The 13,771-nt window shown below is 38.2% G+C and overlaps 1 protein-coding gene across 4 annotated transcripts in view; it reads right to left on the minus strand.

The window, feature by feature from the left end:
- Positions 1-13,771, minus strand: part of znf385c (zinc finger protein 385C) — a 130,293-nt gene that overhangs the window by 50,096 nt on the left and 66,426 nt on the right. The window contains exon 1 of one of the 4 annotated variants that reach the window (XM_007558111.2): positions 4,776-5,489. The exons of the other annotated variants lie outside the window; for them this stretch is intronic. Within the exon in view, the coding sequence (XP_007558173.1) occupies positions 4,776-4,785 (10 nt within the window). The 5' untranslated portion in view covers positions 4,786-5,489. Of the gene's footprint in view, positions 1-4,775; positions 5,490-13,771 lie in introns of those variants that run through there. 4 annotated transcript variants of the gene reach the window in all.

The following is a 13,771-nucleotide window of genomic DNA, read 5'->3' on the forward strand; positions in this document are numbered from 1 at the left end:
TTAGTTTACAGATTTAAAAATGGCAATTTTCTGCTTATTTGTAAAGAAGTATTCTATTGCTCTCTATATGTTCTGGACATATTTTCTGGATCTCAGTACACATCAGAAAGTGTAGTGAGTGAGGTCTGGGCAGCAGTTCCATGACGGCATGTTGCAGCTTAATGTAAATCTTATATCCTTCCTCTATGCAACAAAATAAGAAATAAACGTGGAGCAGCATTATTGCTTTACAATTCAATAAGTATTACAGGTTGTGAAGAACAATCATCTTTTAACTCTTTAAGCTACAATCTTGACGGTGAACTTTGAACATTTTTATTTCTTTTCTTTGTGAATGCCTTTCACTTTAGGTTTGTGGATATTGTTGTGTCTGTAAACGTTCCCTCCAAGGATGACTAATCAGTCGTTATTCACAGAGCACCTTTCATTCATACACACTGAAGGCAACACATACAGAAATATTTAGGTACCAGAAGTGATGTTGGTTTGAAGGACTGAAGGAAACCCAGTTGTGCAAATAAAGGTAATGAGGAGATACTACCATAAAACATCTGTCTGCCTGTCATGGCATCCTGAAATAAAACATTTAGGTTGTTTAGGCTAATGGCCATAAAGAACTATAAAGATAACAGGAGACTAATGGGTCACATTAAATGTTCACCAAAAGACTTTTGTTCACTATTTACGAGGGGATCCACACAGGCATTAGTGACTTTCGACTGTTAATGGATGATGTCCAGATTATACATCGATGCTTCAAGAACAGATGTTACAGTAAAAGTAAACAGACTGAAATATTCAGTTTTAACGTTCCTATTTTATTTTCTTCTGAGCAACTATCATTATTCAAAAGCTAATAGACTTGAGCTTATTTTTTGCAATGGCCTTGTACTGATGAACAAAGCTGTGAAAGGACATACATTCTGTTGCAGTCTGTTGATTCAAAGCACAGCTAGTTATGGACAGTGTGGCCCCTACAGCCAACTTTTCACCACAAAGCATGTATACGTATATTTTTACTTTTCAAGGCTTTTAGATGGCTTAACACTCAGTGTGCAATTTCACATTAATTAATTTCCATTCATTATTAGGGATATTTGTAGTAGCTTGATATTTTTACCAACATTGCATGTGCTGCAATGCTGCAAAAAAGAACAATTCTAATAGATTGCAACTAAATGTTGTTTGCCACAAGCTCTCCATGCAGAAAAAAGACAGCCATGTGAGAGAATAACTTCTCTGATAAAGTCTCATCTCATTTTTGCATGTGGGATTGATGAATGTAACAATGAATCAAGAAAAAGAGAACTTGAGCTGTTAGTACATGGATAAAATGTTAGGAATGAACATCACAGCGTTAGCAAATCAACACATTAAGAGCATGTACTTTAAAAGCATCAGTCCAAAAAAAAGGAAGGAAGCGGTTAAATAAGCTCATCTGGAATTGTAGCTCTGACCTAGGATGACCCCTTGATCCAGTGCATGTGGTGGGAGACTGGTAAAAAAAAAATTACTGTTAAACAATGACTCCCACCCCATGCAGGAAGCTGTTGCAGAATTGAAGAGATCCTTAAGTGGCAGGCTACTGCATGATCTTGAGTGTACAAAGTTGTATTATTGCAGTAAAACTTTAAACAAGAAACTCAAGAAGTGTTTAGATTCCTACAGCTATTTGACCTTTATTTAAAAAAAAAAAAATTCTTGTAAATAGCCTGTTTTTATCCACAAATACACATGCACATTTTGTACATCTTATTTAAATGATCAGTGCACATATGCTATTTTTAACAACTATACAGGGCTATTTTTCTTATGCTGCATATTTATACTTATTCTATCTTTAAAAAAAAGTTCTGATATGAACACTATAAGGTTTTATGCAGCTAAACAGTCCGATACACAAAAATGTGATGCATTGTTAAAACTATATAGTTGAGAAAATATAAGTCAGTCTTTTTTTTTTCTTTTAATCACAAAATTACCCGGTAAATCCTCCCAAAGAAAGAGAGAAAGAGAGACGATTACCAACATACTAGAAACCTCTACAAGCAACCTTGGTATATTAACTTAGAGGTGGATTTTGACTTACAGGAAAACAAAAAAAAAAACAAATAAAAGATGTCACTTTTGGAGAAAGATGGTTTTAACGTAATTTTACATTTATCTACTGCTACTGTTGCCTAGAGGCAAAAACAGGCTGGAGCATTAAAGTGAAGACATGCTTCATTCAGACATCAGCAATCAGAACAGGAAGTTAGAATATAAAAAGAGAAAAAAAAGAAAGAAGAAAAGAAATGACAATAACTCCAACTCCAGTACCTTTTACAACATACCTGAATCTGTGAATTTTCTCCTCAACCTGTTATCAGAAGGAATAAAGTATTCATTAGTTTCAGGGTGGAGCATGGACACGTTTAAAATATGCAGGGCAGTTGTTCTCAAAGATTGGAGTTGGAGACCCCTGTTGAGCTAATAGTGAGGATTATTTGCCTTATAAATGGAAGAGAGACAGACAGAGGCGAATCAAGCAGGATCAGAGCTGTCACCCTCATTCCTTCTGCTGCTGAGGTCCACTAACACCTTATTCTCTCATGCTTTGCTACGCGCACACATTTTTTTTTTCAGCACATCCACAGCCAAATATAAGTGTCTAAAGAAAAGCAGTTCTTCTGTTTAGGAGGGTAACGAGTTGATGTATGGACATACGGGTTGAGCGGACCAAAGCTTTCTGTCCAAATGAACTGCCTTTTCATTAAACTCCTCCATATGCCTCCACTTGCCACTTCAAATGCACCGGCAGTGGAAATACTAACTTAAAAGATTTCAAGTAAGACCATTCCAGAAAACTGGACCCAAATCAGCGTCACTAAACAAACAAAGCAACTTTTAAAATCGATTTTGCTTATCTGCTTTTAATCTCTCCTCAGCTCTGCTTTCTGGGCGTATTCAGCCCCCACAGAGAGGTCACAGGCTGTAATCCAAGCTCCTTGTAATTACCCCCATCAGACCAAGGACCCTCTTTAGTGCGGATTTGCCAGTTCGACCTCCCCCCCATCCTAACGTCAGATCCAAAAGATTACAAAAGAAAAAAAAAAGAAAAGGATTCAAATCGGAAGAATGTCACCCACTCTCAAATTGGCAAGCCTGTAATCAGCCCTGTAACCTGCCGTCTGCTTGGAGGGATTGCTGAAGAGTTGAATTCAAGCCTGAAAATATGGTTGTATAGTTTCACAAGCAAGCACACGGGAATCAAACCCTGTCTCTAAACTGTATAACAGTGATGCCACAGCAGCAACAGCACTCCCCTGTGACCCAACTTGTTCGTGAGGTGATACGACAGCAGAGGTTAAATTGGAACAAGGAAAAAGCCTGTGAAGTCTGACAAAGAAGGCAGCCTTCACCGGGGAGGGAAACAATCCCATTTCAAGACAACAGAAGATGCACGAATGCCACGACCCTGAATGTTGCACACACCTTGAAAAAAAAAAAAAAAAGTTTGAAAGAAAAACTAAAGAAATGCTAATGTGCCATCCATTTGCATGAGACATTTGGCCATGCATTGAAGCCATTTTATGAGATCAATGTAATTTAAAGCTTCACACAAGATTCGCCAGATTCAGACATCTGTCGAGTGTGAGCATGTGTGTAGAAAAATCTCTCAGCATTATTTCTTGAAATCTTTTTCATTTTATGCCTTTTCACCTTCAGATTTCTCGCAGATCTAAGTGGAATGAAAGAGCAAAAAGCTTTATTCAGCCATACAAGGGGGAAAGTGCACTTGCATTAAAGAATTGCAATTATTTTTCTTCTCTTTTCGTCTGTTATTTTTTCTTTTTTTCTTTTGCAGAAACTGGAATAAATATGATTGAGGGTTGGACATAAATCAGCCCAGCAGAGCAGGTCCATTAACTCAACCCACACAAATGATAAGTACACCTTCATTTTCTCACATAATCTGAGACAAGATGGAGTTAAGCATGCAAATGAAATGAAGAAATGTTCTGGTATACAAATGTACTGCTCTGGGTTTTTTTTAACCTTGAAAAATTCTAACACAATTCTGAATAGGATGGTTATGCAATATAAGCAAGTCTGAAAATAAAAGCAAATGTTAACGGAAATTACTCAAAATAGAGAGAGCAAAGTGAAAATAAAAAAAAAGTAAACATCTTTGGAAATGTTGAGGATTTTCTTCAAGCGTCCTTGCTCAGTGCCATTTGCAGCTTCTAATATCTACTTTCCTTTTGTACCGTTGGACCTCTCACAAACTTCTTAAAAAAAGGACAAATCCTTAATAACTTTGCTTCAATGTGAAATTTACGAACGGATTTTTCATTGAGAACTGGTCTGATTTCTTCCAAGGATTTAAAACAACTGCAAAAGAGGGGAGAAAAAAACATATCCTACTGCGGTCGTGTGCAGCGTTATTTCCCCTGATACCATAACTTTCAACAATAGATATGTGCAAATAATGTTACTCTCGCGTCAAAAACTAGTTACGGGGCGGACATTTGATTTAAGATGCATATAACGCTTCATAAAACTTGCAAAAAAATTCAGACCGATTGCTATGATCGATGAGCTAAATCACTCATGATTGACCACTCAGTGACTCTCCAGCTTGTAAGATCAATATGCACATTTGCTCTCGTCTTAGCGCCGCCGCCGCCGCCGCCACAGCAGCAGCTGAAAGCGGCGACAAACGCGGCTCTTTCCCACTCATCTGCCGGAGGGATTCTCTGCCTCGGCGCAGCCACAAGGTGCTCAACACTTACCGATCAGCATCGTGCTTCCAGGAGCGTGTCCGGCTGCCTCCTGCTCGGTGTATCACCTTGCGTAAAAGTCGGTGTGAATTTTTTTACGCACTTTTTATCCCCTGGGAGACAGGACACGCACGGCGCGCAGGTGCGACGTGGAGACTTCCTATAGTCGCGCGGGGGGCTCGAAATATGCCAGAGTCGCTTCTTGGCGACTTCTTTCCTCTATTCTTTTTTTCTTTCTTTCTTTTTTTTTTTTTGCTGTATGTATCCTTTCCTGTATGTCTGGTCACCAATCCACTCGAAATATCCCACCAATGCGCGTTCCTCTCAAGTCAAAATCCGCACGCTGGCGCCGCTGCTCCGCTTTGCCTGAAGGAGGCGAGGAATGGGTTTGTTGGAGAGAAGCTGAGCGCATTTGTCTGCTCCTTCTCTCGCTCTCCCTTTGCTCTGACTCTCCTTGTCATCCCTTTCTCTCTGTCCTACCTCTTCCCCCTTCTTCATTTCAGTCAGCTCCTTTACCTTGGCTTCTATGTTATTTGCACTCCTCAAACCTGACCGACTTGGCAATACTGTAGGTTTGAGGTACCCCTATGTTCTTTCAGTTGATATGGGGGGTGGGGGAGGGTAGATGAGTGGTGATAGAAGCATCACCGAGGATTGTTAAATATAAAGAGGGAGAAAACATTATTTTCTGAGATAACATTCCATTTGTGCTCCTAAAAAAAAAAGATGATTTGTCTGCACTTCTCCAGCTGCCTTGTGTGCATGACAGTGTGTAAGTGAGAGTGGTTGCGAGTGATGGTTTTTCACAGCCATCTCTCTTGCCAGCTCGCTACTCCTCAGTGTGTTCTCTTGTTGGTGGGTCTTTTTGGTGAAGCTGACAAAATATCCCAGGGTTTGGAATTGACTCAGCTTTTTAGCTTTTTGGAGCCAGAACCAAACAAATAAGTCCAAAAAGGTTTGTGTGTTTGTCTACAATCCTTATGCCTTGTGGAAGTATTCAGACTCCAATCATATTTTCTCCCCCACAGCCACAAACATCAATTATTGTCTTTACTAGCTGTAAAGTGGTAAAGTGGAAGGGAAAAAAGATGCATTGTTGTCAATATTTTTTTTTAATAAAGGAAATCTGAAAAGTAAGGTTTCCATTTGCATTCAGTCCCCTCTACTCTGATACCCTTAAATGAATTGCAGTGCATTCACCTGCTTGTAATTTAATCCCAGTATAAATTCAGCTATTCTGTTAAGAGAACATTAGCAAATAAACTAATAGTTATAAAAATAAAACAACCCATCATTTGAACATTTGAAGAGTTCAGAGAATCGTCTTCAAATCATTGTGGCACAACTGCAAAAATTTGCTATGGCATATCCTTCCACCAAAGCTAAGAGGCTTGGCAAGCAAGTCAAGCACTAATTTGCCTTTAAGAGAAGACAGACAAGAAGAAAACCACTGTTGAAAGCCGTAATATGTAATAATGACTATTGGGTATTGACTTGGGAGTGTCTGGACGCTGTGTAGAAATACGTGCCACATTTTCATGTTTTCGTTTATGAAGAAGGTTTAAAACCATACATAATTTCCCTTCTATTTCACAATGCCAGTGTGCGGTTGGAGCATGACAGAACATACACATTTTCAAGAGGAATGAATACTTTCACCAGGGATGGTGAGGATCTTTTGCTCTATGCTAAGCTGTCTCGGAGTCGGGCCAAAACCAATCATCTAGGGTGTTATCAGGAACCTAATTACACTATTAAACTGCTCCTTCTTCATCTCAAAATTCCCTTCGTTTCCTCTTTTCTCCGCCTTTGTTAACTCCCTCTCATTTTGCAGACCACTCTCTCCTCAAACTGCACATCCATCTATATTTGTGCCCCCTTAAACTCAACACTCCACATTTTTCCATTTTCCTACATTTGCTGGTTTGGCAAAAAATGCCAGCTGCTGTGCTCATGCCGTCATTGCAGGGGGAGGCTTTCTATTGCATCTGTGTCCAATGTGTTTCACCTGCCTCTGTCTAATTTCACACTTGTCTACTGCTAATCAATGCACAATGCTCGTTCCTAGCCAGTTTGTTATCATGTGCCTCAGTCTGCAGATGCACTACAAAGTGTGAAAGTGAAGCATGGCAGCAGGGACAGGTTGTAATGATCAGACTGCTGATGGAGAGTTCCTTTTAAGCCATGAAATATTGGCTCTGACAGCGTGCTACGTGGGGCGTGAGCCGCCTTTCTCCTCCGATCCAGGTTCCTGTTCGTTGCCGCTCACAGAGGGCAGCAGCGGTCCCAGAAATCTCTCTCCCCGAGGCAGAGCAAGGCATACAGGGGCAGCTGGGCTGTCCCACTGCCTCATGCCAACCGCCGGCCTGCGGGCTGGCATGTCGGAGCCAGGGCTAATTAGAAACATGGGAACGACTCCAGGCCTGACATCGGCGAGCCTCAGCCAAAATGATTTGTTCTAGCCTATTTGTTTGAAGGATAGAAGACGAGCACAGCTGCACGTCAGCGCAAATTTTAAAACTGTTAAATGTAAAGAAAAAGAAGAAAAAAAAAAACAGTTATCGATCTAAATTGTCCTCAAAGAACAAGACTTAAAATCTGAAAGCATCAACTATAGATTTGCTACAAATTCATTTTAAAAGGTGTTTTTTATATGTTACCAACAAAAGAGCTTAAATCCATCTTATTCCTGGTGGCGCTGCTGTAATATTGATTTTGTCAGTTTCTTCCTGTATGATAAGGGTAGCTTCAGTAAAATGGTTTGTTTTGGTACCTTATCACATACACTGAGCTGCATTTTTGAAGAAACTGTTTGGGGCTGCACTTTTAATCAGATGAAGCTGAAAGCTTTAGACATACCTTCACAGGCCAGACTTTATGAGATAACTTAGAAGAGAACACGACTCCTTTCAGGACGTCTACTGTAACTCCATGGAGCATTCAAGTCAAATCGCTCTAGATTATATATTTAAGTAGCACTAAAACAAATTAATGAATAGTATTCATAATGAAATCTGACTAAGGTCCAATTTGGCACTTTCTAAGTAACATTTTAATCACTCCAAGATAAACACCAGACCCGTCTTTATAGTAGATATTTGAAATACTGCAATTTAATAAGATGTAATTGTCAGAACAAGATTTGAGTCTAAATCTTTGCGGAAGAAAATTTTAAATTTGCTATTTGAGGTTAGATTCTTTAATTTTTGACTCTTCTGATTTGTTTCCAACCAGGCCAAGGAATCTAAAAGTAACTGAATAAGATTAAACAGTGTTGTCTGACTTTCTTATTATTTTGAATACAATGCTTTTCCTTAGTAAATGATGTTAGTTTTTTTTTGTATGAACATAAAAATCAACTGTCCTAGCCCTTATTGCTCACACTGAATATCCACAGTGTTCCAATCAAATTTAATTCTGACTTTTTGCGTTCTGCTCTCCATGGTACTGGACAGTGAGTTAATGATTAAAAACAAAACATTCAAAAAGGTGATCCAGGAGATTAGTCTCATAACTTTAACCTGCTGTTATTCAATGCGTTGCTAACATTGCTGATACATGATTTTATATCTTATTGCATTTAAAAAAAAACTATAGATGTGAGTGGTCAAAATAAAAAAGTAAAACCAATTTACAACAATAGAAAAAAAATGGTCAGTTATGTTATATAACGAGTGTTGAATCAGATTTAAAAATGTAACTTTATTAATTTAAAATAATCAAATGCGAGGTTAGCTGTAATGTGTCATTAGGTTAACATTATTCAGCCTTAAAACTCTGCACAGATGCACCCAGCCCTGACAGTACTGCTAGCTAAAAAGAAAACATGTTCATAGATTCACTTCCAAGACATCGACTGTCACCAGGATCTCTGTGTGCAGCTGAACGTTAAACCTCAGTGAATTGTGGACAATTGTTACTCCAAAAAAAAAGGTTTTAAAGGATTGAGGGATCAGAAAGATCTCACCACAGGCAGTTGATGTGGTGTAAAACAGACTCATGAGCTTGTGCAGAATCTGGAAGCAGCTTTGCCGTTACATGTGTCACAACTCCCACCGAGGATAGTAAGGATACTTTCATCTCAGCGGTCTAGTCTGAGCATATCAGCCATGCCCGTGAACAGGACTTTTAAAGTCAAAGTGTTTCCAAAACTGCAGCAAACGACAGAGAAGGAATAACAGCAAGAGATGGTTGAAAATAAATCAAAAGCTATAACGCCAAGCACAGGATCCTGTTAGCTGGTCCGGAAACAAAGATTCTAGCATAATCAGAGTGAATTTCTTTAGGTCGCCATAAACGCTGAAGAATGAAGGGTGTTATGATATTGTCCCATTATAGTATTAAAGATTTAAAGTTGATCCTCCCTCGTGTCTCATACCTGTATTTGGTTTGGAAGAGACAGTTTGTTTATATGTAAAACTTTGATAGGATGTTGTCCAGCAGAATTGACAATGACTCAACTCCCCCCTCACCCCCCCCAAAAAAAACCCTGGAAAGTCAAGCCACTTAAGTTTGTAATTTGAATGTCCCCAACACATTTTCAGGTTTCATCAGTCACCCTTTTTGGGCCTGGTCACCATGGTTACAGGTGTTGTTCTCGTCCGTCGCAAGTTTGTGGAAAAAGGCACAGCTTAGGTCCCACTGCTCTGCTGTAATTCAATAGATAGACTGCTGAGCATGTGAAGACATAGAAATCCTGCTCTTATAAAGAGGTGAGCCAACATCCAATGCAGTAAGGTACAGAACAATTCGTTCACAGGTGGCCTGTGGAGATTTTACATAAGCAAATTTGTGAGTAAACTCAGAGCTGTCAGATTCAATCCCTGCTTCCTTTTTTTTTGTTGAACTGCTGTCTATATACATACTAGAACTTTATTCATATGCTACTTGGGTCTGCACCTTGAATTTATAATTTCAGGGGATGTGGTTAATGACTTTTAAAAATATGAAAGTTGACGAATTCACTTGGTAAATGCAGAAAGCAGCTAAATTTTTCCTACCACTGGCAGATTTAGATACAAGCAATATTTTTGTATGGGAGTATTAAAGTACATTGTATTAAAAGATAACACAATATAAAAATGGCATAGATACAAATGCTTCCATTTTCATTAAAAAATATTCATGCATTTTTAAGCAAGTAATTGGACTTTTTTTCCCCCTCACAGTTCAGCACAGCAAGCATCTTCTAATTCCAGCCCACGTTTGTGTTGTTTCCCATGCATTTTGTTTTAATAGTTAATTTTTCTTGTTAGCTCTAAGATGTTGAGGATAATATCTCTTTGCCATCACCCTAATCTTTTTCTTTCTTCACATATTCTTTATCAAATTCATCTGGCCGGTTTGCAACATAACATTTGAATTTCTTCCCGTGTTGCGGAACCCATGTCTGAATAATTTTAGTCTTAATTGTATGTCCAAGAAAAACTGAACAAAATGCAAGAAAGAATAGCTGAGTGCATAATCAATACATATTAGTGACTAATTTTTATTGATGTAACATTTATTTGTTATTAAATGTCACAGAATGACTCAAGGTGTGTATGCAGTGAATAATAGCTGCTCTGCATTGCAGCTTCAGAAAATGATTTCAGGGCACACACATGACATTTGTAAAGGCTGAAATTGTATATCTTTTGCTGCACTGTCATTGTTTTTACTTGAGTATTATGTATTTGCTTGGAACCAGTTAAGAACAAAACCATCTGCCATAACTAAGTGCAGATGGAAATGCCTGACCAGTAGTTTCTCTTTTATAAATGGAGGACAATGAATATGAAGTTGACACTGGTGGACCATTAATAAGTTGTCTGATTTGCTGTGAGCCAAGTATCTATGGTGATGAGTGAAGGACCCTGGAGAGAAGAGAAGGTCAGGCTGTCACTCTAAAGTTTAATGAATTTGTGTTATCAGTCCACAGTGGGGTTCATTTCTCTACTTTTCTGTGGAATGCTGAACCCAGGTGAAAGCATGCCAAGATTAACGTGTTGTTACTGGACGAAATTATACTTAAAAAGAACAAAGATTAAACCAAGTGTGTTGTAATGCTGTTTTAGACAGAGAAATGGTGAATGAATAAAAATGTTGGAAAAAAGGTTTTCTTTGTAAAATCAGGAATAAGTTCTCTTCTCAATTGTGCATTCCTTAGTATTGCTCTTCTAAACTATACACTATATTAATAGTTTTGCAGAGCACTGAGATCTTTGTAAGAGAGCAGAACTTGTTAGGTCGGAGAAAAATGGGAGAGAGCCGTTCAAGACAAAGCCAGTTTAAGACTTGATGGAGGTGGGACGCATGAAACAGAGATTTCTGCTGTCACCTGAGAGGATGATGCCGAAAGACTGTGTCATGCAGCACTAATACCATGTGACATCTGCTTAGATATGGCTTTTGGGCATCTTTGCATCTTTCCTCTGTTCTCTATGTCCACCCCCTCATCTACACACACACGCACGCACGCACGCACGCACGCACGCACACACTAAGTAGTATTAGTCATTCACAGAAGGTCACAAACTTCTCAGGCTCATCTAACAGACTTCTGACATCCACCTTTTGTGTAACAATACGATGCAGGGATGCATAAATATATAAAAACAATTATATTTTCAAATTTAACAAAATCTTCTGGTTTTGCTTATTATTACTTTTTAAATGTTTCAAATAAAGCAGCAAACTTTACTATCAAACAAAAATAACCAGAGTATGTACAGAAAATAATATACAAATGATAATTTCATTTACTGAGGTAAAAACAAACTATGAAAATCAATCTGGCCTTGTGTAAAAAAGTAACTTCCCTCTAAGCAAAACAACAGAGCGCCATCTTTGATGGAAGCAGCCCACACTAAGCATTAGCAATAACAGTTATTCAGTCCTTTCTAGAATTATGGAAACATTTGGCCCCCTTTTCTTTGTTGAACTGTTTTAATTTAGACACACTGGAGGGTCTTTGAGTATGAAGGACCTGCTTAAGGTCACTGCTGTATAACTCAAGTGCACTTGAAATTAAGGTCACAAACTCATGGCCAGAAATTCTCTTTCAGGATTTTCTGCTTGAGAGCAGTTTTTTTTTTTATTTTTTTATGCTACTATACATCACACTGGTGCATTGAGTGTTGTGCCAGGGAAAGTGCGCAGTTAAAGTTTAAGGTGAAGTTTGCAGGCAATAAATAGTAGAAACAAATGGAATTAAAACATCATTTTAAATATTGCAAACGTGGGTGAAAATTGATTCAAAATAAAAGACAAAGCACAGAGATGTTGACATTTTTTTCCATAGGAAAAGAGTGGCTTCACTCCACTCTTCATGTGATTTTTGTTATTACTTGAGTGCTTTGCATGTATTTAGATGTATCCACGACATTGACAATTACATGATTTTATTGTACTCAGAAAAATAAGCCTGAAATAATAAATAGAACAAACTGAGTTCATATACAACCACTATAAAATCATGTTTTTTTTTCACATGGACTCTATTCTGGGAGTTGGCATGAATCCCTGACAAAATGTGAGTAGAATAATTTAATCTAAGCTTGATAAAGATCAAATTTAACTATAATGAATATATCAAAGAGGTATGAACCAATAAGCTGGAAAGAGATAAACAAGTGTAGTGGTACTGTCTAAGGCTGTATTGTATTATTGACTTGCTGCGTCTTCTAGTGGCCCTCAATGCTCTTTGAAAGGGAAATACCAGCGCTGCCTCTGAGATCAGCTGATGTAAGAAAAACATCTACATCTTTGTGGTTGTTTTACTGATATTAGGAGCAGGGATGCGTCTGAGCAGGTTTGATGTAAAACAGGGTTCTACTGTTACATGAAAAACACAACATGATAATGGAGTTGACCATCTAAATTCTCTAACACTTTGGATTAGCTGTAATAACCATATTTCTGTCCATCTTCCCCACATAACGCATATCTTCACCTTAACTCTTAGATTTCAGAAAGGCTGCCACCATTTACAAATCAAGCTTTTTCCAGGTCAGACAGACGTTGAAAGCTTAAAGGAATAAAACATTGTACCTTTGCGGCAATATGTTCACCCTTTCTTTAATCTGCTAAAAGCCTTGCTCTCTCTCACTTTCTCTGAGCCTTCATCACGCGTACACACCTCTCACTGTGCCTTGGTTCAAAATGCAGTTTCCTGTTAAGGAAGTTCCTACATATCTGTGCTTCCCTTTGAATAATTATAGCTATCTTTGAGTCTTCACTCAGTGATAACATCTTTCCCAAAGAGTTCTGCTTTTAGCACGAGCTAAAAGCAAATATGATGTTCACTGACTGAGAAAACAGTTTTTTTTTTTTTTTGTTTTTGTTTTTTCAGTTTCTCACTGTCATGCCACATATCTAGTTCAGCCAAGTTGGAAATCTGCTAATTCCTGTCAACAGTTTTATTTTTTTGATCAAGAAGAGACATCACTGGCACTCTGAAAATAAGACACATCTTGTTTAAAACTAAGGAAAACATGAGGTATTTTTCCTTAAAACTGTGGACTGTGCATTTTAGGAAAATACCAGACATCTTTGTTAAATAAAACACGGGAACAGAAAGTTATTGTAACTTTGAGCTTTGTAAAATACTTTTCAATGTGTCTAAATATATCTGTAACAGTTTACCAGCGATAGTAAATGCTTACTGATTCCTCAGAAAGCTAATAATAACTTTTATTTTTTTAAAATAGCTATTTTGGAATAAGGCCAGTATACATATGTTTATATTTTAGCCCAGGTCTACTCAAATACATTTTTGACAAATGATGAAAATGTGTTTGAATTTATTTTATTTTATTTTATTTTTTACCAAAACCAGATCACTGGATCACTGGAAAGGCACGAGTCAATGAATGACCGGCTAATTTATGGACAAGAAAAGAGGGAAAGCTCACTCTGTCTATGCAGCTTGGAGCCACCGGCCTCCTCATTAGGGCCAACTCCACCAACCTGCTGCCCATGCTTGGTAGGTAATGACAGGCAGCTCGGCTCAAGAGGCAAACAGTCAT

The sequence above is a fragment of the Poecilia formosa genome, unplaced genomic scaffold (genome assembly GCF_000485575.1).
Source record: "Poecilia formosa unplaced genomic scaffold, Poecilia_formosa-5.1.2 Scaffold94, whole genome shotgun sequence".
NCBI classification, from domain to species: Eukaryota; Metazoa; Chordata; class Actinopteri; order Cyprinodontiformes; family Poeciliidae; genus Poecilia; species Poecilia formosa.